This window comes from Cervus elaphus, chromosome X (assembly GCF_910594005.1).
Source record: "Cervus elaphus chromosome X, mCerEla1.1, whole genome shotgun sequence".
NCBI lineage: Eukaryota > Metazoa > Chordata > Mammalia > Artiodactyla > Cervidae > Cervus > Cervus elaphus.
In genome coordinates this window covers 127,900,490-127,925,588 of record NC_057848.1, presented here as the reverse complement: position 1 = coordinate 127,925,588, position 25,099 = coordinate 127,900,490, and the positions used below count along the sequence as shown (strand labels likewise).

The 25,099-nt window shown below is 39.6% G+C and overlaps 1 protein-coding gene across 2 annotated transcripts in view; it reads right to left on the bottom strand.

Annotated features, from left to right (window-relative positions):
• Positions 1 to 6,933: 6,933 nt before the first annotated feature.
• Positions 6,934 to 25,099, bottom strand: part of ZC4H2 (zinc finger C4H2-type containing) — a 67,601-nt gene continuing 49,435 nt past the window's right edge. For both annotated transcript variants that reach the window (XM_043896904.1, XM_043896903.1), the window contains one exon: positions 6,934 to 8,387. In XM_043896904.1, coding sequence (XP_043752839.1) covers positions 8,255 to 8,387 — 133 coding nt within the window. In that variant the 3' untranslated portion in view covers positions 6,934 to 8,254. The remainder of the gene's footprint in view (positions 8,388 to 25,099) is intronic.

Here is a 25,099-nt window from a genome sequence, read left to right as displayed (position 1 = left end):
CAGGACAACACTTTTCATTGTACCATCGCCCAATCCTGCTGTGGCTTTAGGAGAACACTCATGTCAGTCAGTTCATGATGATTATGTCCAGGAGCTCGTACACTGAAAACCAGATGGTGGATCTCATTGGGAGACTAGTTATTCACTTGAATTTTGGTGCTTGATTTCTTAGGTTTGAGTCCCAGCTCTGCAACTTACTGCATAACCTTGGGTAAGAAATTTAACCACTTGGTGCCTCAGGTTTTTTAATGTGGGAATAATAATAACACATATCTTTTAGGACTCCTGTGAAGGTTAAATGTGAGCACTATGTGAAGCACATAGTTCAATGCCTAGACCATAGTAAATGCTCACTCAATAAAGAGAAGCTATTATACTGTGACTCTTTCAGGTCTGTCTTCACCCCAGTGCATGTGTCACAGAGGGATATATATTAGAAGGCATCAGGCCAAAAGCAGAGCTGTTCAGGGTAGTGGCAAGCCATACTTTTTAAAAGGGATGTGGTGCCCTGCCAGAATAGCATTAGGCAGAAGGAATGCACTTCTCTGTAGGCTTTTCTCTTGGGAGCACATTTATATTCTTGGGACCCCTAGGCTGCCTCTTCACTTTTTCCTGGTGCTTCCATGTGTGGACATCTATACCTTGCAACTTTTGGGTGAATATAACCACCTGCCTGCTGTGGACACATCCCCTCTGCTTTCTGGATGGAACACAGACATCTCCTGGTGAGAAACGTGGTTACTTGTTCAGGATGTGAAAGAATGTCTGGAGTCAGGGTAGGACTGTAGGACTCAGAGGTCAAAAGCAGTGTCTCAGGCTCTTGGAGTTGTCAGCGTTATGGAATTTCAAGCCCAGAAAGCTAGGATTAAGGTGATGTATGGAGGAGAAGGGTGGAGGCATAACTGCTGCTGCCCTGAGTGTGCAAAGCAATGTGATGGAAGGTTCTGTAACAGGTGCACCACATCACCAGCAGTGGGAGCAGCTTCTGCCCATATGGCAGAGTAAGTGGGTCAGGGCCAGATCTGAAACTTCCCAGAACCACTGAGCATGCTGTGAATTAGAAACAATAGATGACAGATTCCCTTAGCACTACCAGAAAGAAAGACGGCTCATAGCACAGCTGGGCACAAAGGTGCAATAGGGTGACTAACCATCCCATCTTGCCTAGGTCTGAGGAATTTCCTGATCTGTGTTCATTTATTACAGATCAGGAAATATCACAGTAATCCAAGTCTATGCCCCAACCACTAATGCTGAAGAAGCTGAAGTTGAACAGTTCTATGAAGACATACAAGAGCTTCTAGAACTAACACCAAAAAAAAAAAAAAAAAGATGTCCTTTTCATCACCACCCTTATGGCAGAAATTGAAGATAAACTAAAGAGCCTCTTGATGAAAGTGAAAGAGGAGAGTGAAAAAGCTGGCTTAAAACTCAACATTCAGAAAACTAAGATCATTGCATCTGGTCCCATCACTTCATGGCAAATAGATGGGGAAACAATGGAAAGAGTGACAGACTTTATTTTCTTGGGCTCCAAAATCACTGCAGATGGTGACTGCAGCCATGAAATTAAAAGATGCTTGCTCCTTGGGAGAAAAGCTATGACCAACCTAGACAGCATATTAAAAACAGAGTCATTACTTCACCAACACAGACCTGTCTAGTCAAAGCTTTGGTTTTTCCTGTAGTCATGTATGGATGTAAGAGTTGGACCATAAAGAAAGTTGAACGCCAAAGAATTGATGCTTTTTAACTGTGGTGTTGAAGACTCTTGAGAGTCCCTTGAACTGCAAGGAGATCAAATCAGTCAATCCTAAAGGAAAGCAGTGCTAAATAGTCATTGGAAGGACTGATGCTGAAGCTGAAATTCCAATACTGTGACCACCTGATGAGAAGAAATGACTCTTTGAAAAGACCCTGATGCTGGGAAAGATTGAAGGCAGGAGGAGAAGGGCTGATAGAGGATGAGATGGTTGGATGGCATCACAGACTCGATGGACATGAGTTTGTGCAAGCTCTGGCAGTTGGTGATGGACAAGGAAGTCTAGCATACTGCAGTCCATGAGGTCACAAAAAGTCGGACATGACTGAGTGACTGAACTGAACTGAGGGATTTACCAGGAGGTAGGACATTCAGTTTTAAAACCAGAACAAAAATAAATAAATAAATAAATAAAACCAGAACAGCCATGGGAAAATTAGGACAAGTTGGTCACCCTAAGTAGAAGTGCAAAGCTCTCTCTCTCTCTCTGCATTGTCATCTGTTCTACCTGGTGGTCTGCCAATTCGGTATAGGTAGCGGGCTCAGTGAGAGCTATGCTGATGATTCAAGAGGTCAAATTATGCAGTGGAAATGCTAGGGAAGAAACCAAGGCTTTTAGGCAGAGAAGTGACATTACCAGGTAGATGTTTCATTGTCCCAATATTTTATTATGAAAAAAATTGCAGACACTGGAAATTTTACAGGTAACACCCTATGCCCCCTACCTAAATCCTACAATTAGCATTTTACTGGACTTATTTTATCATATATCTATTCTTCTATCCGTCCACCAATATGCTAAGTTTCAATGCAATTCAAAATAAATTGTAGACATCAGTACACTCTTCCAAACATTTTTATGGTTTAATGCAGTCAGACAGACCCAAATTTGAAGGCACTTGACTTCTACCAGCTTAAATTTTTTATCTCTAAGCTGATGACACTGAGTGTTGGTAGGAAGATTTGATTTGTTTACTTTATGAAACACTCAGATAATGCTTTCTATGTGCAACTCATAAACATTGTCTTATCTAATCCTAGGAACAATCCAATAAGGAAAATTATATTATTACCTCCATTGTAATTATGAGGTTTCAAGAAGTTAATGAGTTCACTGAAAAAGTCACACAGTCAGCAAATGGCTTTGCAAGAGCTGAATCCAGACTCTCTGACTTTGGTGTCCATGCTCTTAGCCACTACACTATGCTGCCTCCCATAGTGTCCAGTAAATTATGGACATACTGTAAATGGTGACCCTTGCCTCTCACTGCAACCTCATACAGTAGGTATTGTCTCCAGTTTACAGATGAAGAAACTGGAGGTTGGAAAATTTGTTCAAGAATGCACTGCTAATAAATAAAGGATTGGGGATTTGAACTCAGGAACAATTGGCTCCTGGGTCAGTGTCATTTGCCTGTACTGCACAGTACAGAAATCACTGAAGTGTACCTGAGCCTAGACTCCTTATAGGGAATTATTGTTTAAGGATGGTCTTCCCTCCTCAGTGATAGCAGAAAATAATGTGGTGAAAGGAGGGGCTTCTGCCTAGTTCCCATGAGGGGCCTCTGTCTTTTTACAACCATGAAATAGACTCAGTGTCAAGTGGCAACAGAACCTTGGAATCTCATCAAGCGCCGGGAAAGGAACCATGACTCTCAGCTATCAGTTTTCCCTCTGTGGGAAACCCTACATGGGGATAATCCCTTTCCTACTGTGCCTTGTCTCCTCTTCCCTTTCTCTCCCTCCCTTCTCCTCCCCTTTCCTTCCCCTTCTCTTCTTTCCTTTCCTCTTCCTCCTCCCCCTCCTCTTACCCATCTTCCTCCTCCTCCTCCTCCTCATCGTTGTCATCTTTGGCCTCTCAGGAAGCCAGTCATAATCATTATAATTTTATTCCTCATCATTTACTGAGTGCTTCTCAAGTTCTGTTCTAAGCACTTTACATATATTATTAGCTCATTTATTCTTCACAACAATGCCATGAGGATAGGACTACTACATGAGATATTGGAGGCCCAGAGAGGTTAAGTATCTAATCTAAGGGCACCTAGTCTTGAGTTAACAAACTTTCCAGAGTTCACCCTGGGAGATGTTGATCATTGCAAAGATGCTGATAATTACTATGGGAAAGCTGAGGGCATAATATTAACAGTGAAATAAACTTTTAAGTGCAGAATTGCTAAAATTGCCTGGCCTTCTCCTGCGGAATGAGCACCTATCCTCAGTGTAAAAGCAACCCATCTGGCACGAAGCATGTATACAATTCATCCTCATTGTGTCAAACATGTAAAGAGGGCCCCAAATCAGGTTACTTCCAGGTTGGAAGGCCTGGGTTCTAGTTGTGGCTTTGCTCTTAACTTGCTAAATGACCTCGGGTGAGTCAGTTCCCCTCTCTGGGTCTCATCTATAAAATGTAATACTACATACTCTCCTAATAGTACAGGGCAATTAATGTGAGAATTAAATGAGAATGTTGAAGAAGGTGTTTTAAGTATAAAGCATTTTACCAGTATAACAAATAATTTCTTACTCTTTTCCTCTTCCTTCTCTCTCCTTCACCCACATCGTCTTTGTATTTTACTGTATTTTGTTCCTTCTCTTCCTTTCTTTAGTCTCCTCTAACCAGGTCTCAGACCTACCTAAATAACTGCTTTTAGGTAGAAGAAACACAGGCTTTAAAGGCAGAGCGACCTAGGTTTGCCTTTTGGCTTTGTCCCGTCCTAGTTGTTTGTTGGGCAACTACTTTCCCCCTTTTTTTTGAGCCTCAGTTTTATCATCTGTAAAAATGGACACACATAATGTAAGGTTGTTGTTGGATGATGTGGTAAGTTTTCTGCAAATATGAACAACAATTCCTCCCATCTATGACATGAATGCAGCTCCTCCTATCAGGAGGTAGACTCTCTTTTCCCCACTCCTTAAATCTGGGTTGGTTCTGTGACTTGCTTTGACCAGTAGAGTACAGCAGCAGTTTTGCTGTATGATTTCTGGCTTTATGCAACAAAAGACCTTGCAGCTTTGGTTCTCACTCTCTGGGAAGACTGCTGCCACGTTAAAAAAAAAGCCCCACTGTTCTACCTGGAAAGGGTGGTCCAATGAAGAAAGAAAAGAGGATAAAATACTACAAAGGGAATTGGGAGGCCCAGGCAGCCCACAGCTGTTTCAGCCACTGCAACTGAGGTACCAGATATGAGGGGGCATACATCTTTGTTCCTTCAGCCCCAGCCAAGCTGTCCGAGGTAACACCACATGGAATAGGAATAAACTATTCACAGCAAGTCCCGCTCCAATTGCTGAATCACAAGCAAACAGATGATGGCTATTTTAAATTGCTAAGTTTTTGGGTTGATTGCTTTGCAACAATAGATAGATGAGCTAGAAAAATTAAATGAAATAGTAGCACCCAACCCAGTGGCTGGACGATATAGGTGCTCAACATTTGATTGTTCCCTTCTCATTCAGAAGTGTTCCCTGGGAAATGGCTGGCCTGACTATTTGTGCTACAACTGAATTGACAGATTTGACCTCCAGTGTGCCAAAGATGCAGAGCAATAACCACTTCTATACTTTACAGGGACCTACTCAGGCCAATATAGGTTAAGGTGTACTTCAAGTCACACAGCCAGGTGTCCTCCATTTGCACAGAGTGAGTTTAAGTCACTTCAAAAGCTGGCTTGTAGCTGAACAAAATCTGAGATGGTGATGTCAGCTAAGGCAAGTGGTATTTCTTTTTTTCTTTTAAATTACTCTTATTTATTTATTTTTGACTGCACTGGGACTTTGCTGCTGTGCATGGGCTTTCTCTAATTGTGGAAAGCAGGGTTACTCTCTAGTTTTGGTTTGTGGGCTTCTCATTGCAGGGGCTTCTCTTGTCGCAGAGCACAGGCTCTAGGGTGCCTGGGCTTCAGTAGTCGTGGCGCACGGACTTAGTTGCACCACAGCATGTGGAATCTGTCTGGACCAGGGATTGAATTCATGTCTCCTGAATTGACAGGCAGACACTAACTGGACCACCAGGGAAATCCCAAATATTATTTTTTGTGTGGTCATCCAACCTACCTGATGCCAGAGGTGCAAGGGGAAGAAGTACTTGCTATATACCTGGCATTGAGTGCTTACTCCATGCCTGGCATTGCTCTCAACAATGCCAGAAATATGTACTATTATTTTTTCCATTTTTCCAGGTGACAACACTGAAACCACAGAAATTTCTGTCAACGGTTGGGTTTCTGGAAGGCACTGGTATAGCTTAATGTACAGAATATTAACTAGGGCGCCCATGGGATCAACACTTATAGAAGAAAGGGGAAGAGAAGGAGGCAGGATTTGACAGAAGGAGCTATTGAACTGCTGTGTGTGTGCCTAGTTTCTCAGTCATGTCTGACTCTTTGTGACCCCATGGACTGTAGCCCGCCAGGCTCCTCTGTCCATGGGGATTCTCCTGGCAAGAATACTGGAGTGGGTTGCCATGCCCTCCTCCAGGGGATCTTCCCAACCGAGGAATCAAACCCAGGTCTCACACATTACAGGCAGATTCTTTACCAGCTGAGCTACCAACTCGGTCTTAATGGAAACCACAGTCCACCTATGGGGAGCTCTGAAGCTGGGATGGCCGTTCAGAGGTGTTCCCTATTATATCTCCATAGGGGACCAGGCCTTTATACTCCTGCATCAGTCATTGAATTTGTAGTCTCTGACTTCTAGTTCAGAGTTATTTCAACTACTCCTGTGGTAAAGCCATCCCAAAAGGGAGAAAAGCTTTAAAAAATGACCATGGAGAAAAAGTAGGGGAAAAAATGGACTATGGAACCAGACAAATCTGAGTTCAAATCCTGAAATTTCTCTTACTAGCTGTCTGTTTAACTCTGTACAGGTTACTTCTCTGAGCTTCAGTTTACATTTTTGGAAAATGGCAATAAGAATACTTAGCTTGAATGTTGTTTTGAAAATAAAATACAATCATTTATACAAAGCATCTTACATAAAGACCTGACACAGAGTAGGCTCTGAATAAATGGAAATTATTATAAAAATAGGGTAAATTATTATGTAGTGATGTTCCTGATTTTCTTACTTATAGGGTGGAATAAAAAAGAGTGAAGAAGAGCTACCCAGAAGGGGAAAGGCCATTACATCTTTTCTATTACCTGGCACTAGTAAGCACTGAGTCAGCATTTATTCCAATGAACAAATGTTTATTTAAAAGAATTTGTACAGACATAATGCTCTTACTTTCAAAGAGCAGAGGAAACTTCTATATATTATGAACACACAGACACTGTGGTAACTTAAAAATACAGTTAAGAAAGGAAGGAAAAATATCCTCCCCTCCCCAGCCAGGGCCTGATACCTGAAGCCAACATTCTTTCAGTCAGTCCCCATCCCATCCCTTAAGTTTGAGAGGAAGAGCTGTAGGGGTTAGGGGAAACTGGAATCTTTTCTTCTCAGAGGGAAAATCACCTGCACAATTCACCGGAAAGGGAGTCGCCAAAAGTTGACCTGAGCTGAAGTTGCCTTAGAGAAGAGAGCTGACCCAAGAGAGGGAGAGATGACTGAAGTAGAGGTCTCACCTACCTGCATGGTAAAGTGACTGGCATTCACTTGAATCACAACCCATTACTTTGAACTCTAAGATACACCATTTGAGTAAAGTGTTAGAGTAATGGTTTTGAACAAAAAGTAACACAAATGTCATCCCGGAGTCTCTCCAGCCTAACACAGCCCCTATAGCAAAGCCCTCAGACCAACGACGTAGGAAATGAATTAGCAGGACTTGCAGAGTAGGTCTGGCTCCTTGATTTCACTGTGGGGAACATCTACTACTAATTTTCAAAAGCTAGGGTTATTATTGGGGAAAAGTCCACAGATTTTAGGGTCCTCAGACACATAGCCTGGTACCTGAGAACTTTAGTATATCTGGGAAACTGTCAGGGTAGGGGGCAATGGGGTGGTAAACTCTAATAAAACAGTTAGGCCTCCCAAATTAATACAAAAAGGAGAGCTTGTCCAAGCTACCTCTGGGCCTTGAGGATGAGATGAGTGTGGGAGTGGGGGAGATGTACGCACCGAACCTACTGGAAAGTCCAGAAAAAAGAATATTGTCCCTTTGTAGCCTAAGGTAAAAGTACAGGGAGGGGGAACACTGGAACTTTCACCTGAAACAAGATATGTGACTACTCAGCCCTCAGGCCTTAGGCACTAGGCCTCAGAAACAAGAGACAGAGAATCACATCTGGGACTTCTGCCCTTCCCTTGTCTTCTAACAAGGACAGGGGTTAAAGTGTGGGTGAGAGAGAAGGGAACTGCAGACACAACTGTCATTAGCACCTGAAAAACGTCTCTTCCTAAACCAGAAACTCTGACAGCAGAAAGAAATAAAAGCAAAGTGAGAGGGGGGTTGTGCTTCTATCACATTAAATAGAGGTGGGGAAGGGTTCTTTCACATGGAGACATCAATCACTCTGGTCAAGGGGAGGGGTTATGAGCGGCAGAGCTCTAAGTGTTCTCCCTCTCTTCATTCATCTTGCTTCCGTTTTGGCTTTTTGGGATTCCTGGACCGACTCTTGGCTTTGCACAGAGGGCATATAGGTGCATTCCGGTGAATCTGCTGATGACATGACAGGCAGGCCTGGTGGGAGACACAAGACAAAGAAAGTTAGTGGTCAGATTCTTCCAGGCCATGGTTCATCCTGATCTCCAGGGGCTCCAAAAGCAGTTGTGATTTCCTGTTAGGAAGGAGCAGAAATCAATGAGTGAGACCCAAGTAGGGAGATCTGTGCTGGATGTAAGGGATGTAATGGATATAAGGGAGTGAGATTCAAAGAGGGGTATTTAGGAAGAATATTCAAAACTTGGCAATAAGGCAAAATGTGAATTGCATACCCATTAAGCATTATACTGGAGCATGGTTTATCAGGCCCACTCAAAGATTATTTAATTCTCTAGGAGAGGTAACAGTAAACTTTTTTGTAAAGGTCAAGATAATAAATATTTTAGGCCTTCTTTTCAGGTCACATGGTTTTAATTGCAACTACTCAGTTCTAACTGTTTCATATAAAGGAAGATAAAGACAATACATAAACAAACAGGCATGTGTGGGGCCAATAAAATTTTATTTACCAAAACAGGGAACAGGTCACACTTGGCTTGTGGGTTCTGGTTTGCTGACCCTTGCTCGCTTTGACTATTTACTACTTTTTTTTTTTTTTAATGAAGTATAGTTGATTTGTAATGTTGTGTTAACTTTTGGTGTACAACAAAATTTTGGTATATATTTTGGTTATATGTGGTATATATATATACACATATACATGTACATCATACATGTGTGTATGTATATATATATACATTTCATGTTATTTTACATTATGGTTTATTACAGGATACTAGATATAGTTCCCTGTGCTATGTGGTAGGACTTTGTTGTTTACCTATTTTATATACAGTAGTTTGTGTCTGCTAATCTAAAACTCTTAATTTATCCCTGCCCCATCCCCTTTCCACTTTGGTAACCATGATTTTGTTTTCTATGTCTACAAGTCTGTTTCTGTTTAAAAGTAAGTTTATTTGTTATCATATTTTAGATTCCAGATAAAAGTGATATCATGTGGTATTTGTCTGACTTCACTTAGTATGTTAATCTCTATGTCCATCCATGTTGCTGCAAGTAGCATTAAGTTCAGTTCAGCTCAGTTGCTCAGTCGTGTCCAACTCTCAGCGATCCCATGGACTGCAGCATGCCAGACTTCCCTGTCCATCACCAACTCCTGGAGCTTGCTCAAACTCATGTCCATTGAGTCAGTGATACTACCCAACCATTTCATCCTCTGTCGCCCCCCTTTTCTTCCTGACTTGAATCTTTCCTGGTATCAGGGTCTTTTCCAATGAGTCAGTTCTTTGTATCAGGTGGCCAAAGGATTGGAGTTTCAGCTTCAGGATCAGCCCTTCCAATGAATATTCCGGACTTATTTCCTTTAGGATTGACTGGTTTGATCTCCTTGAAGTCCAAGTAGCATTACTTCTGGCTGATAGTATTCCATTGTATACATATACCACATCTTCTTTATCCATTCATCTGTCAATGGACATCTAGGTTGCTTTCATGTCTTAGCTATTGTAAATAGTATTGCCATTAACATTGTAGTGCATGCATCTTTTCGAATTAGAGTTTTCTCTGGATATATGCCCAGGAGTCATATTGCAGTATAATATGGTAACTCAAATTTTAGTTTTTTAAGGAATTTCCATACTGGTCTACATAGAGGCTGTGCCAATTTACATTCCCACCAATATTTCAGGAGGGTTCCCTTTTCTCCACACACTCTTGAGCATTTGCTATCTGTAGAATCTTTTTTATTTATTTATTTTTTTATTGAAGGATAACTGCTTTACAGAATTTTGTTTTCTGTCAAACCTCAACATGAATCAGCCATAGTTAAGTTAGTTAAGTCGCTCAGTCATGTCCAACTCATTGCAACCCTGTGGACTGTAGCCCACCATGCTCCTCCGTACATGGGATTCTCCAGGCAAGAATACTGGAGTGGGTTGAACTTTCTTCCCATCTCCCGCCCCATCACACAGCTCTAGATTGATAAAGAGCCCATGTTTGACTTTCCTGAGACATACAGAAAATTCCCATTGGCTATCTATTTTACATATGGTAATGTAAGTTTCCATGTAACTCTTTCCATACATCTCACTCTCTCCTCCCCTCTCCCCAAGTCCATAAGTCTATTCTCTATGTCTGTTTCTCCATTGTTGCCCTGAAAATAAATTCTTCAGTGCCATTTTTTCTAGATTCCATATATATATATGTTAGAATACGGAATTTATCTTTCTCTTTCTGACACACTTCACTCTGTATAATAGGTTCTAGGTTCATCCACCTCATCAGAACTGACTCAAATGTGTACATTTTTATGGCTGGGTATTGTGTATATGTACCACAACTTATTTATCCATTCATCTGTTGATGGACATCTAGGTTGCTTCCATGTTCTAGGTACTGCAAATAGTGCTGCAATGAACAATGGTATACATGTGTCTTTTCCAATTTTGGTTTCATCAGGGTATATGCCTAGGAGTGGCATTGCTGGGTCATATGGTGGTTTTATTCCTAATTTTTAAAGGAGTCTCCATACCATCTTCCATAGTGCCTGTATCAATTTACATTCCCACCAACAGTGCAAGAGCATTCCCTTTTCTCCACATCCTCTCCAGCATTTATTGTTTGTAGACTTTTTGATGATGGCTATTCTGACTGGTGTGAGGTGATATCTCACTGTAGTTTCGATTTGCATTTTGATAATAATGAGCGATGTTGAGCATCTTTTCATGTGTTTGTTAGCCATCAGTATGTCCTCTTTGGAGAAATGTCTGTTTAGGCCTTTTTTCCACATTTTGATTGGGTTGTTTGTTTTTCTGGCATTCAGTTGTATGAGTTGCTTGTATATTTTGGAAATTAATCCTTCGTCAGTTGTTTAATTTGCTATTATTTTCTCCGATTCTGAGGGCTGTCTTTTCACCTTGCTTATAGTTTCCTTTGCTGTGCAAAAGATTTTAAGTTTAATCAGGTCCCACTTGTTTACTTTTGTTTTTCTTTCTGTTACTCTAAGAGGTGGTTCTTAGAGTAATGGAACCTCTTGAGAAACCTGCATGCAGGTCAGGAAGCAACAGTTAGAAATGGACATGGAACAACAGACTGGTTCCAAATAGGAAAAAGAGTATGTCAAGGCTGTATATTGTCACCCTGCTTATTTAACTTATATGCAGAGTACATCATGAGAAATGCTGGGCTGGAGGAAGCACAAGCTGGAATCAAGATTGCTGGGAGAAATATCAATAACCTCAGATATTCATATGACACCACCCTTATGGCAGAAATTGAAGAACTCAAGAGCCTCTTGATGAAAGTGAAAGAGGAGAGTGAAAATGTTGGCTTAAAGCTCAACATTCAGAAAACTAAGATCATGGCCTCTGGTCCCATCACTTCATGGCAAATAGATGGGAAAACAGTGGAAACAGTGGTTGACTTTATTTTTTGGGGTTCCAAAATCACTGCAGATTGTGACTGCAGCCATGAAATTAAAAGATGCTTGCTCCTTGGAAGGAAAGTTATGACCAACCTAGATAGCATATTAAAAAGCAGAGACATTACTTTGCCAACAAATGTACATCTAGGCAAGGCTATGGTTTTTCCAGTAGTCATGTATGGATGTGAGAGTTGGACTATAAAGAAAACTGAGCGTTGAGGAATTGATGCTTTTGAACTGTGGTGTTGGAGACGACTCTTGAGAGTCCCTTGGACTGCAAGGAGACCCAACCAGTCCATCCTAAAGGAGATCAGTCCTGGGTGTTCATTGGAGGTACTGATGTTGAAGCTGAAACTCAAATACTTTGGCCACCTGATGCAAACAGCTGACTCATTTGAAAAGACCCTGATGCTGGGAAAGATTGAGGGCAGGAGGAGAAGGGGACGACAGAGGATGAGATGGTTAAATGGCATCACCGACACAATGGACATGGGTTTGGGTGGACTCCAGGAGTTGGTGATGGAAAAGGAGGCCTGGTGTGCTGCGGTTCATGGGGTATCAATGAATTGGACACGACTGAGTGACTGAACTGAACCGAACTGAAGAGGTGGTTCATAGAGTATCTTGGCCTGATTTATGTCAGAGAGTGTTTTGCTTATGTTTTCCTCTAGGCGTTTTATAGTTTCTGGTCTTACATTTAGGTCTTTAATCCATTTTGAGTTTATCTTTGTGTATGGTGTTAGGAAGTGTTCCAATTTAATTCTTTTACATGTAGCTGTCCAGTTGTCCCAGCATCATTTATTGAAGGGGTTATCTTTGCCCCATTGTGTTTTCTTGCTTTCTTTGTCAAAAATAAGGTACCCAAAGGTGCATGGGTTTATTTCTGGGCTTTCAATCTTATTACATTGGTCTATATTTCTGTTTTTGTGCCAGTACCATACTGTCTTGATGACCATAGCTTTGTAGTATAATCTGAAGTCAGGAAGGTTGATTCCCCCAACTCCATTCTTCTTTCTTAAGACGGATTTGGCTATTTCAGGTCTTTTGTGTTTCCATATGAATTGTGAAATATTTTGTTCTAGTTCTGTGAAAAATGCCACTGGTCATTTGAGAGGGGTCACAATAAATCTGTAGATTGTATTTGGTAGTATAGTCATTTTCACAATATTGATTCTTCCTACCCAGGAACATGGGAAATCTCTCTGTTTATGTCATCTTTGATTTCTTTCATTCAGTTCAGTTCAGTTCAGTTGCTCAGTCATGTCCGACTCTTTGCGACCCCATGAATCGCAGCACGCCAGGCCTCCCTGTCCATCACAAACTCCCATAGTTTACTCAAACTCATGCCCATCGAGTCAGTGATGCCATCAAGCCATCTCATCCTCTGTTGTCCCCTTCTCCTCCTGCCCCCAATCTCTCCTAGCATCACAGTCTTTTCCAATGAGTCAACTCTTCACATGAGGTGGCCAAAGTATTGGAGTTTCAGCCTCAGCATCAATTCTTCCAATGAACACCCAGGACTTATCTCCTTCAGGATGGACTGGTTGGATCTCCTTGCAGTCCAAGGGACTCGCAAGAGTCTTCTCCAATACCACAGTACAAAAGCATCAATTTTTCGGCACTCAGATTTCTTCACAGTCCAACTCTCACATCCATACATGACCACTGGAAAAACCATAGCCTTGACCAGACAGACCTTTGTTGGCAAAGTAATGTCTCTGCTTTTTAATATGCTATATAGGTTGGTCATAACTTTCTTTCCAAGGAGTAAGTGTCTTTTAATTTCATGGTTGGCGTCACCATCTGCAGTGATTTTGGAGCCCACAAAAATAAAGTCTGACACTGTTTCCACTGTCTCCCCATCTATTTCCCATGAGGTGATGGGACCAGAGGCCATGATCTTAGTTTTCTGAATGTTGAGCTTTAAGCCAACATTTTCACTCTCCTCTTTCACTTTCATCAAGAGGCTCTTGAGTTCCTCTTCACTTTCTGCCATAAGGGTGGTGTCATCTGCATATCTGAGGTTATTGATATTTCTCCCGGCAATCTTAATTCCAGCTTGTGCTTCTTCCAGCCCAGTGTTTCTCATGATGTACCCTGCATATAAGTTAAATAAGCAGGGTGACAATATACAGCCTTAACGTACTCCTTTTCCTATTTGGAACCAGTCTGTTGCTCCATGTCCAGTTCTAACTGTTGCTTCCTGACCTGCATACAGGTTTCTCAAGAGGCGGGTCAGGTGGTCTGGTATTCCCATCTCCTTCAGAATTTTCCACAGTTTATTGTGATCCACACAGTCAAAGGTTTTGGTGTAGTCAATAAAGCAGAAATAGATGTTTTTCTGGAACTCTCTTGCTTTCTCGATGATCCAGTGGATATTGGCAATTTGATCTCTGGTTCCTCTGCCTTTTCTAAAACCAGCTTGAACATCTGGAAGTTCTCAGTTCACGTATTGCTGAAGCTGGCTTGGAGAATTTTGTACATTACCTTACTAGCTTGTGAGATGAGTGCAATTGTGCAGTAGTTTGAGCATTCTTTGGGATTGCCTTTCTTAGGGATTGGAATGAAAACGGACCTTTTCCAGTCCTGTGACCACTGCTGAGTTTTCCAAGTGTGCTGGCATATTGAGTGCAGCACTTTCACAGCATCATCTTTCAGGATTTGAAATAGTTCAACTGGAATTCCATCACCTCCACTAATTTTGTTCGTAGTGATGCTTTCTAAGGCCCACTTGACTTCACATTCCAGGATGTCTGGCTCTAGGTGAGTGATCACACCATTGTGATTATCTGGGTCATGAAGATCTTTTTTGTACAGTTCTCCTGTGTATTCTTGCCACCTCTTCTTAATATCTTCTGCTTCTGTTAAGTCCATACCATTTCTGTCCTTTATTGAGCCCATTTTTGCATGAAATGTTCCCTTGGTAGCTCTAATTTTCTTGAAGAGCTCTCTAGCCTTTCCCATTCTGTTGTTTTCCTCTATTTCTTTGCATTGATAACAGAGGAAGGCTTTCTTATCTCTACTGACTATTCTTGGGAACTCTGCACTCAAATGGGAATATCTTTCCTTTTCTGCTTTGCTTTTTGCTTCTCTTCTTTTCACAGCTATTTGTAAGGCCTCCTCAGACAACCATTTTGCCTTTTTGCATTTCTTTTCCATGGAGATGATCTTGATCCCTGTCTCCTGTACAATGTCACGAACCTTCATCCATAGTTCATCAGGCTCTCTAACAGATCTAGTCCCTTAAATCTATTTCTCACTTCCACTGTATGTTCATAAGGGATTTGATTTAGGTCATACCTGAATGGTCTAGTGGTTATCCCTACTCTCTTCAGTTTAAGTCTGAATTTGGCAATAAGGAGTTCATGATCTGAGCCACAGTCAGCTCCTGGTCTTGTTTTTGCTGAGCGTATAGAGCTTCTCCATCTTTGGCTGCAAAGAATATAATCAATCTGATTTCAGTGTTGGCCATCTGGTGATGTCCATGTGTAGAGTCTTCTCTTGTGTTGTTGGAAGAGGGTCTTTGCTATGACCACTGCGTTCTCTTGGCAGAAATCTATTAGCCTTTGCCCTGCTTCATTCCGTACTCCAAGGCCAAATTTGTCTGTTACTCCAGGTGTTTCTTGACTTCCTACTTTTGCATTCCAGTCCCCTATAATGAAAAGGACATCTTTTTTGGGTGTTAGTTCTAAAAGGTCTTGTAGGTCTTCATTGAACCCTTCAACTTCACCTTCTTCAGCGTTACTGGTTGGGGCATAGGCTTGGATTACCGTGATATTGAATGGTTTGCTTTGGAAACGGACAGAGATCATTCTGTCTTTTTTGAGATTGCATCCAAGTACTGCATTTCGGACTCTTCTGTTGACTATGATAGCTACTCCATTTCTTCTAAGGGATTCCTGCCCAAAGTAGTAGATATAATGGTCATCTGAGTTAAATTTACCCATTCCAGTCCATTTTAGTTCACTGATTCCTAGAATGTCAACGTTTACTCTTGCCATCTCCTGTTTGACCACTTCCAATTTGCCTTGATTCATGGACCTAACATTCCAAGTTCCTATGCAATATTGCTCTTTACAGCATCGGACGTTGCTTCTATCACCAGTCCCATCCACAACTGGGTATTGTTTTTGCTTTGGCTCCATCCCTTCATTCTTTCTGGAGTTATTTCTCCACTGCTCTCCAGTAGCATATTGGGCACCTACTGACCTGGGGAGTTTCTCTTTCAGTATCCTATCATTTTGCCTTCTCATACTGTTCATGGGGTTCCCAAGGCAAGAATACTGAAGTGGTTTGCCATTCCCTTCTCCAGTCAGTGTCTTTTAATTTTTTTGTGTACAGTTCTTTTTTCTCCTTAGATAAGCTTATTCCTAGATATATAATTCTTTTTGTTGCAATGATGGATGGGATTGATTCCTTAGTTTCTCTTTCTGATTTTTCCACTGTTAGTATATAGAAATGCAAGTGATTTCTGTGTACTGATTTTGCATCCTGCAACTTTGCTAAATTCACTGATTAGCTCTAGTAATTTTCTAATACTATCCTTAGGGTTTTCTAGGTACAGTATCATGTCATCTGCATACAGTGAAAGTTTTATTCCTTTCTCATCTGGATTCCTTTTATTTCTTTTTCTTCTCTGATTGCTGTATCTATATCCTCCAGAACTATGTTGAATAATAGTGGTGGAGTGAACACCCTTGTCTTGTTCCTGATATTAGGGGGAATGCTTTCCATTGTTCACCATAGAGAATAATGTATGCTGTAGGCTTATCATAAATGGCCTTTATTGTGTTGAGGTCGGTTCCTTCTATGCCCAGTTTTTGAGGAGTTTTAATCACAAATAGGTGCTGAATTTTGTCAAAGGCTTTTTCTTCATCTATTGAGATTATCATATGGTTTTTATTTTTCAATTTGTTAATATAGTGTATCACAGTTTGATTTACATATATTGACGAATCCTTACATGTCAGGAATAAACCCAACTTGATCATGGTGTTTGAATTTTTTGATGTGCTGCTGAATTCTGTTTGCTAACATTTTGTTGAGGATTCTTGCATCTATGTTCATGAGTGATATTGGTCTGTAGTTTTCTTTTTTTGTGTTGTCTTTGTCTGGATTTGGTATCAGGGTGATGCTGGCCTCATACAATGAGTTTGGAAGTGTTCCTTCCTCTGCAATTTTTTGAAACATCGTTAGGATAGGCATTAGCTCTTCTCTAAATGTTTGATAGAAGTCCCCTGTGAAGCCATCTGGTCCTGGGCTTTTATTTTCTGGGAGATTTTTTTTTTTTTAAATCACAGCTTCATTTTCAGTGCTCATAATTGGGTTATTCATAATTTCTATTTCTTCCTGGATCAGTCTTGGAAGATTGAACTTTTCTAGGAATCTGTGCAATTTCTTCCAGGGTATCCATTTTATTGCCATATAGTAGTTCATAATAGTCTCTTATTATTCTTTGTATTTCTGCATGGTATATTGTAACTTCCCCTTTTTCAACTCTAATTTTGTTGATTTGATTCTTCTCTCTTTTTTCTTGATGAGTCTGGCTAAGGGCTTGTCAATTTTGTTTTTCTTCTCAAAGAACCAGCTTTAGTTTTATTAATCTTTACTATTGTTTCATTTATTTTTCATTTATTTCCACTTAGATCTTTATGATTTCTTTCCTTCTATTAATGTTTTTTCTTTTTTTTTTTTTTCCAGTTGTTTTAGGTGTAGAGTTACATTGTCTATTCAATGTTTTTGTTTGTTTGTTTGTTTCTTGAGGTAGGATTGTATTGCTATAAACTTCCCTCTTAGAACAGCTTTTGCTGCATCCCATGGGTTTTGAATTGTGTATTTTAACTGTCATTTGCTCCTATAATTTTTTTTATTTCCCTTTTGATTTCTTCAGTAAACTGTTGGCTATTTAGAAAAGTGTTGTTTAATCTCCATGTGTTTGTGTTTCTTACAGTTTTTTTTTTCCTTGTCATTGATATCCAGTCTCATAGCATTGGGGTCAGAGAAGATGCTTAATATGATTTCAATTTTCTTATTTACTGAGGCTTGATTTGTGACTCAAGATGTGGTCTATCCTGGGGAATGTTCCATGTGCACTTGAGAAAAAGTTGTATTCTTTTGGATTTGGATGGAATGTCCTGAAGATATCAATGAGATCTATCTCATCTAATGTATCATATAAGACTTGAGTTTCCTTATTAATTTTCTGTTTTCATGAGCTGTCCATTGATGTGAGTGGGGTGTTAAAGTCTCCTACTATTATTGTGTCACTGTCAATTTCTCCTTTTATGTCTGTTAGTGTTTAATTTTTATGTATTGAGGTGTTCTTATTTTGGATGCATAGATATTTACAAATGTTTTGCCTTCCTTTTGGATTGATCCCTTGATCATTATGTAGTGTCCCTCCTTAATTCTTGTAATCTTCTTTATTTTAAGGTCTATTTTGTCTGATATGAGGATTGCTACTTCAGCTTTCTTTTGCTTCCCATTTGCATGAAATATACTTTTCCATCATCTCACTTTCAGTCTATATGTGACTTTAGGTCTCAAGTGGGTTTCCTGTAGATAGTATATATATGGGTCTTGTTTTTTTATCCACTCAGCCAGTCTGTGTCTTTAGTTGAAGCATTTAATCTATTTAAAGTAATTATTGAGATATATATATATATATATATATATATATATGTTCCTATTGACATTTTCTTAATTGTTTGGGGTCGATTTTGTAGATGTGCCTTCTTCTCGTATATTTCTTGACTATATAATTCCCTTTAACATTTGTTGCAAACCTGGTTTGGCGGTACTGAATTTTCATAACTTTTGCTTGTCTGAAAACCTTTTTATTTCTTCATCAATTTTTAAAAATTAATTAATTTATTTTAATTGGAGGGAAATTACTTTAAAATATGGTGTGGGTTTTGCCACACATTGACATGAATCAGCCATGGATGTTCACTTGTTCCCCATCCTAAACTCCCTCCCATTTCTGTCCCCATCCAATCCCTCAGGCATCCCAATGCACCAGCCCTGAGTACCCTGTCTCATGCATCAAACCTGGACTGGTGATCTATTTCACATATGATAATATACATGTTTCAGTGCTATTCTCTGAAATCAACCCACCCTCGCCTTCTCCCACAGAGTCCAAAAGACTGTTCTTTACATCTGAGTCTCTTCTGCTCTCGCATAGAGGGTCATCATTACCATCTTTCTAAATTCCATATATATGCGTTAATATACTGTATTGGTGTTTTTCTTTCTGACTTATTTCACTATACTGTATAATAGGCTCCAGTTTCATCCACGTCATTAGAACTGATTCAAATGTGTTCTTTTTTAATAGCTGAGTAATATTCCATTGTGTATATGTACCACAGCTTTCTTATCCATTTGTCTGCCGATGGACATCTAGGTAGCTTCCGTGTCCTGACTGTTGAAAACAAGGCTGTGATGAACATTGTGGGACATGTGCCTCCTTCAATTCTGGTTTCCCCAGTGTGTATGCCCAGCAATGGGACTGCTGGGTCGTATGGCAGTTCTACTTCTAGTTTCTTAAGGAATCTCCACACTGTTCTCCATAGTGGCTGTACTAGTTTGAATCACCAACAGTGTAAGAGGGTTTGCTTTTCTTCACACCCTCTCCAGCATTTATTGTTTGTAGACTTTTTGATAGCAGCCATTCTGACTGGCGAGAGATGAGAAATCAGGGAGATTTCTCTGATAATGAGTGATGTCGAGCAACTTTTCATATGTTTGCTAGCCATCTGTATTTCTTATTTGGAGAACTGTCTGTTTAGTTCTTTGGCCCATCTTTTGATTGGGTCATTTATTTTTTCTGGAATTGAGCTGCATGAGATGCTTGTATATTTTTGAGGTTAGTTCTGTGTCAGTTGCTTTGTTTGCTATTACTTTCTCCCATTCTGACGGCTGTCTTTTCACCTTGCTTATAGTTTCCTTCATTGTGCAAAAGCCTTTAAGTTTAATTAGGTCCCACTTGTATATTTTTGCTTTTATTTCCATTACTCATAGAGGATCCTGCTGTGGTTTATGTCAGAGAGTGTTTTGCCTATGTTTTCCTGTAGGAGTTTTATAGTTTCTGGTCTTACATTTAGATCTTTAATCCACTTTGAGTTCATTTTTGTGTATGGTGTTAGAGAGTGTTCTAGTTTCATTCTTTTACAAGTGGTTGACCAATTTTCCCACCACCACTTGTTAAAGAGATTGTCATTTCTCCATTGTATATTCTTGCCTCCTTTGTCAAAGATAAGGTGTCCATAGGTGTGTGGATTTATCTCTGGGCTTTCTATTTTGTTCCATTGATCTATATTTCTGTCTTTGTGCCAGTACCATACTGTCTTGATGACTGTAGCTTTGTAGTATAGTCTGAAGTCAGGCAGGTTGATTCCTCCAGTTCCATTCTTCTCTCTCAAGATTGCTTTGGGTATTCGAGGTTTTTTTGTATTTCCATACAAATGGTGAAATTGTTTGTTCCAGTTCTCTGAAAAATAGTTGGTAGCTTGACAGAGATTCCACTGAATCTATAGATTGCTTTGGTTAGTATACTCATTTTCACTATATTGACTCTTCCAATCCATGAGCATGGTATATTTCTCCATCTATTTGTGTCCTCTTTGATTTCTTTCATCAGTGTTTTATAGTTTTATATATATAGGTCTTTTGTTTCTTTAGGTAGATTTATTCTTAGGTATTTTATTCTTTTGGTTGCAATGGTGAGTGGAATTGTTTCCTTAATTTCTCTTTCTGTTTTCTCATTGTTAGTGTATAGGAATGCAAGGGATTTACGTGTGTTAATTTTATATCCTGCACCTTTACTATATTCTTTGATTAGCTCTAGTAATTCTCTTGTGGAGTCTTTAGGGGTTTCTATGTAGAGGATCAACTGCAAACCAGTGAGAGTTTTACTTCTTCTTTTCTAATCTGGATTCCTTTTATGTCTTTTTCTTCTCTGATTGCTGTGGCTAAAACTTCCAAAACTATGTTGAATAGTAGTGGTGAGAGTGCGCACCCTTGTCTTGTTCCTGACTTTTGGGGAAATGGTTTTAAATTTTCACAATTGAGGATAATGTTTGCTTTGGGTTTATCACATATGGCTTTTATTATGTTGAGGTATGTTCCTTCTATTCCTGCTTTCTAGAGGGTTTTTTCTTTTTATCATAAATGGATATTGAATTTTGCCAAAGGCTTTCTCTGCATCTATTGATATAATCATATGGTTTTTTATCATTCAATTTGTTAATGTTGTGTTTCACATTGATTGACTTGCGAATATTGAAGAATCCTTGCATCCCTGGGATGAAACCCACTTGGCCATGATGCATGATCTTTTTAATATTTTGTTGGATACTGTTTGCTAGAATTTTGTTAAGTACTTTTGCATCTATGTTCATCAGTGATATTGGCCTGTAGTTTTCCTTTTTCTTTCTTTCTTTTTTTTTTTTGGTGGCATCTTTGTCTGGTTTTGGTATTAGGGTGATGGTGGCCTCATAGAATGAGTTTCAAAGTTTACCTTCCTCTGCAATTTTCTGGAAGAGTTTGAGTAGGATAGGTGTTAGTTCTTCTCTAAAATTTTGGAAGAATTCAGCTGTGAAGCCATCTGGTCCTGGGCTTTTGTTTGTTGGAAGATTTCTGATTACAGTTTTGGTTTCCGTGGTTGTGATGGATGTGTTAAGATTTTATATTTCTTACTGGTTCAGTTTTGGAAAGTTACACTTTTCTAAGAATTTGTCCATTTCATCCAAGTTGTCCATTTTATTGGCATATAGCTGCTGATAGTGGTCTCTTATGATCCGTTGCATTTCTATATTGTCTGTTGTGATCTCTCCATTTTCATTTCTAATTTTGTTGCTTTGACACTTCTTCCTTTTTTCTTGATGAGTCTGGCTAATGGTTTGTCAATTTTATTTATCTTCTCAGAGAACCTGCTTTTACCTTTGTTGATTTTTACTATGGTCTCTTTTGTTTCTTTTTCATTTACTTCTGCCTTAATTTTCATTTCTTTCTTTCTTTCTACTAACACTGGGGTTCTTCATTTCTTCTTTCCCTAGTTGATTTGGGTGTAGAGTTAGGTTATTTAAATGATTTTTTATCTTGCTTCTTGAGGTAAGCCTGTATTGCTATGAACCTTCCCCTTAGCATTGCTTTTACTGAATCCCATAGGTTTTGAGTTGTCATGTTTTCATTTTCATTTGTGCATTTCTATGCATATTTTGATTTCTTTTTTGATTTCTTCTGTGATTTGTTGGTTATTCAGAAGCATGTTTTTTAGCCTCTGTATGTTTGTATTTTAAATAGTTTTCTCCCCTGTAATTGACATCTAATCTTGCCACATTGTGATCAGAAAAGAGGCTGGAAATGAATTCAGTTTTTTTGAATTTACCAAGACTAGGTTTATGGCCCAGGATGTGATCAATCCTGGAGAATGTTCCGTATGCACTTGAGAAAAAGGTGAAATCCATTGTTTGGGGTTGAAATTTCCTATAGATATCAGTTAGGTCTAAGTGGTTCATTGTATCATTTAAAGTTTGTGTTTCCTTGCTAATTTTTGTTTAGTTGATCTATCCATACGTGTGAGTGGGGTATTAAAGTCTTCCACTACTATTGTGTTACTGTTAATTTCCCCTTTCATACTTGTTAGCATTTGCCTTACATATTGTGGTGCTCGTATGTTGGGTGCATATATAGTTATAATTGCTATATCTTCTTGGATTGATCCTTCTATCATTATGTAGTGTCCCTCTTTGTCTCTTTTCATGGCCTTTATTTCAAAGTCTATTTTATCTGATATGAGTATTGCTACTCCTGCTTTCTTTTGGTCTCCGTTTGTGTGAAATATCTTTTTCCAGCCCTTCACTTTCAGTCTGTATGTGTCCCTTGTTTTGAGGTGGGTCTCTTGTAGACAGCATATATAGGGGTCTTGTTTTTGTATCTATTCAGCCAGTCTTTGCCTTTTGGTTGGGGCATTCAACCCATTTACATTTAAGGTAATCATTGATAAGTATAATCTCCTGCCATTTACTTTGTTGTTTTGGGTTCGAGTTTATACACCTTTTCTGTGTTTCCTGTCTAGAGAAGATCCTTTAGCATTTGCTGAAGAGCTGGTTTGGTGGTGCTGAATTCTCTGAGCTTTTTCTTGTCTGTAAAGCTTTTGATTTCTCCTTCATATTTGAATGAAATCCTTGCTGGGTACAGTAATCTGTGTTGTAGGTTATTCTCTTTCATCACTTTAAGTATGTCCTGCCATTCCCTTCTGGCCTGAAGAGTTTATATTTAAAGATCAGTTGTTACCCTTATGGGAATCCCCTGGTGTGTTATTTGTTGCTTTTCCCTTGCTGTTTTAATAGTTGCTGTTTGTGCTTGAACTTTGTTAATTTTATTAATAAGTGTCTTGTGGTGTTTCACCTTAGGTTTATCCTGTTTGGCACTCTCTGGGTTTCTTGGGCTTGGGTGGCTTCTTGCTTCCCCATTTTAGGGAAGTTTTCAACTATTATCTCCTCAAGTCATGGCCTTTCTTTTTGTCTTCTTCTGGGAATGCTATGATTCAAATGTTGGGACGTTTAACCTTGTCCCAGAAATCTGAGGTTGTCATCATTTCTTTTAATTCTTTTTTCTTTTTTCCTCTCTACTTTATTTATTTCCACCATTCTATCTTCCACCTCACTTATCCTATCTTCTGCTTTAATTATTCTACTGTTGTTTCCCTCCAGAGTGCCTTTAATGTCAGTTATTGCATTATTCATTATTTATTGACTCTTATTTCTTCTAGGTCCTTATTAAACATTTCTTGTATCTTCTAAATCCTTGTTTCCAGGCTATTTATCTGTAACTCCATTTTGTTTTGACCATTTTAGATAATTTTTACTATTATTATTCTGAATTCTTTTTCAGGTAGACTCCCCATCTCCTCCTCTTTTGTTTGGTTTGTTGGGCATTTGTCATGTTCCTTTACCTGCTGAATATTTCTCTGTCTTTTTATCTTGTTTAGATTGCTGTGTTTGGGGTGGCTTTTCTATATGCTGGAATTCTGTGGTTCCTCTTTATTGTGGAGGTTACTCCCTGTGAGTGGGGTTTGATGAGTGGCTTGCCAAGGTTTCTTGGCTAGGGGAGCCTGTGTTCATGTTCTGGTGGGTGGAGCTGAATCTCTTCTCTCTGGAGTGCAATGAAGTGTCCAGTAGTGAGTTTTGATATGTCTATGGGTTTGGTGTGACTTTTGGCTGCCTGTATTTTAATACTGAGTGTTATGTTCCTGGATTGTTGGAGAATTAGCTTGGTATGTCTTGCTCTGAAACTTGTTGGCTCTTGGGTGTAGCTTGGTTCCAGTGTAAGTATGAGGCTTTTGGATGAGCTCTTGTTGATTAACATTCCCTGGAATCAGGAGTTTTCTGGTGTTCTCAAGCTCCAGATTTAAGCCTCCTGCCTCTGGCTTTCAGTGTTATTCTTAGAGTAGTCTCTAGACTTCTCCATCCATACAGCACTGATGATAAAATCATCTCCTTTCAAAGAGAACGGGCTACCTTTCTGTGTGCCTGTTGTCCTTTGTGAGCGTTCAGAAGTGGTTTTGTGGAATTTGCTCAGGATTCATATGATCTTTTGATGATTTTGTGGGGGATAAAGTGATCTCCCCATCCTATTCCTCCGCTATCTAAGGATTTCCCCTGGATGGGATCCATAGCACAATGGAGATGACAAAGGGAAGATTAGTGAACTTGAAAATAGAGCAATAGAGACTATATAATCCAACCTTTGGGGCTCCCTTGGTAGCACAGCTGGAAAAGAATCAGCCTGCAATGCCGGAGACCCTGGTTCGATTCCTGGGTCAGGAAGATCTGCTGGAGAAGGGATAGGCTAACCACTCCAGTATTCTTGGGCTTCCCTGGTGGCTCAACTTGTAAAGAATATGTCTGTAATGTGGGAGATCTGCCTGGGAGGGAGAAGATCAGCTCTTCCCAGCCAAGCCTACTAGTGCTGCAGCCTGGAGCCTCTCCATCAATTTTGAATGAGATCCTTGCCAGGTACTATAATCTTTGTTGTAGATTTTTCCCTTTCAATACTTTAAATATATCCTGCCATTCCCTTCTGGCCTGCAGAGTTTCTGTTGAAAGACCAGCTGTTAAGCATATGGGGTTTCCCTTGTATGTTACTTGTTGCTACTCCCTTGCTGCATTTAATATTCTTTCCATGTGTTTAGTCTTTTTTAGTTTGATTACTATGTGTCTTGGCATGTTTCTCCTTGGGTTTATCCTGTATGGGACTCTTTGTGCCTCTTGGACTTGATTGACTATTTTCTTTTCTATGT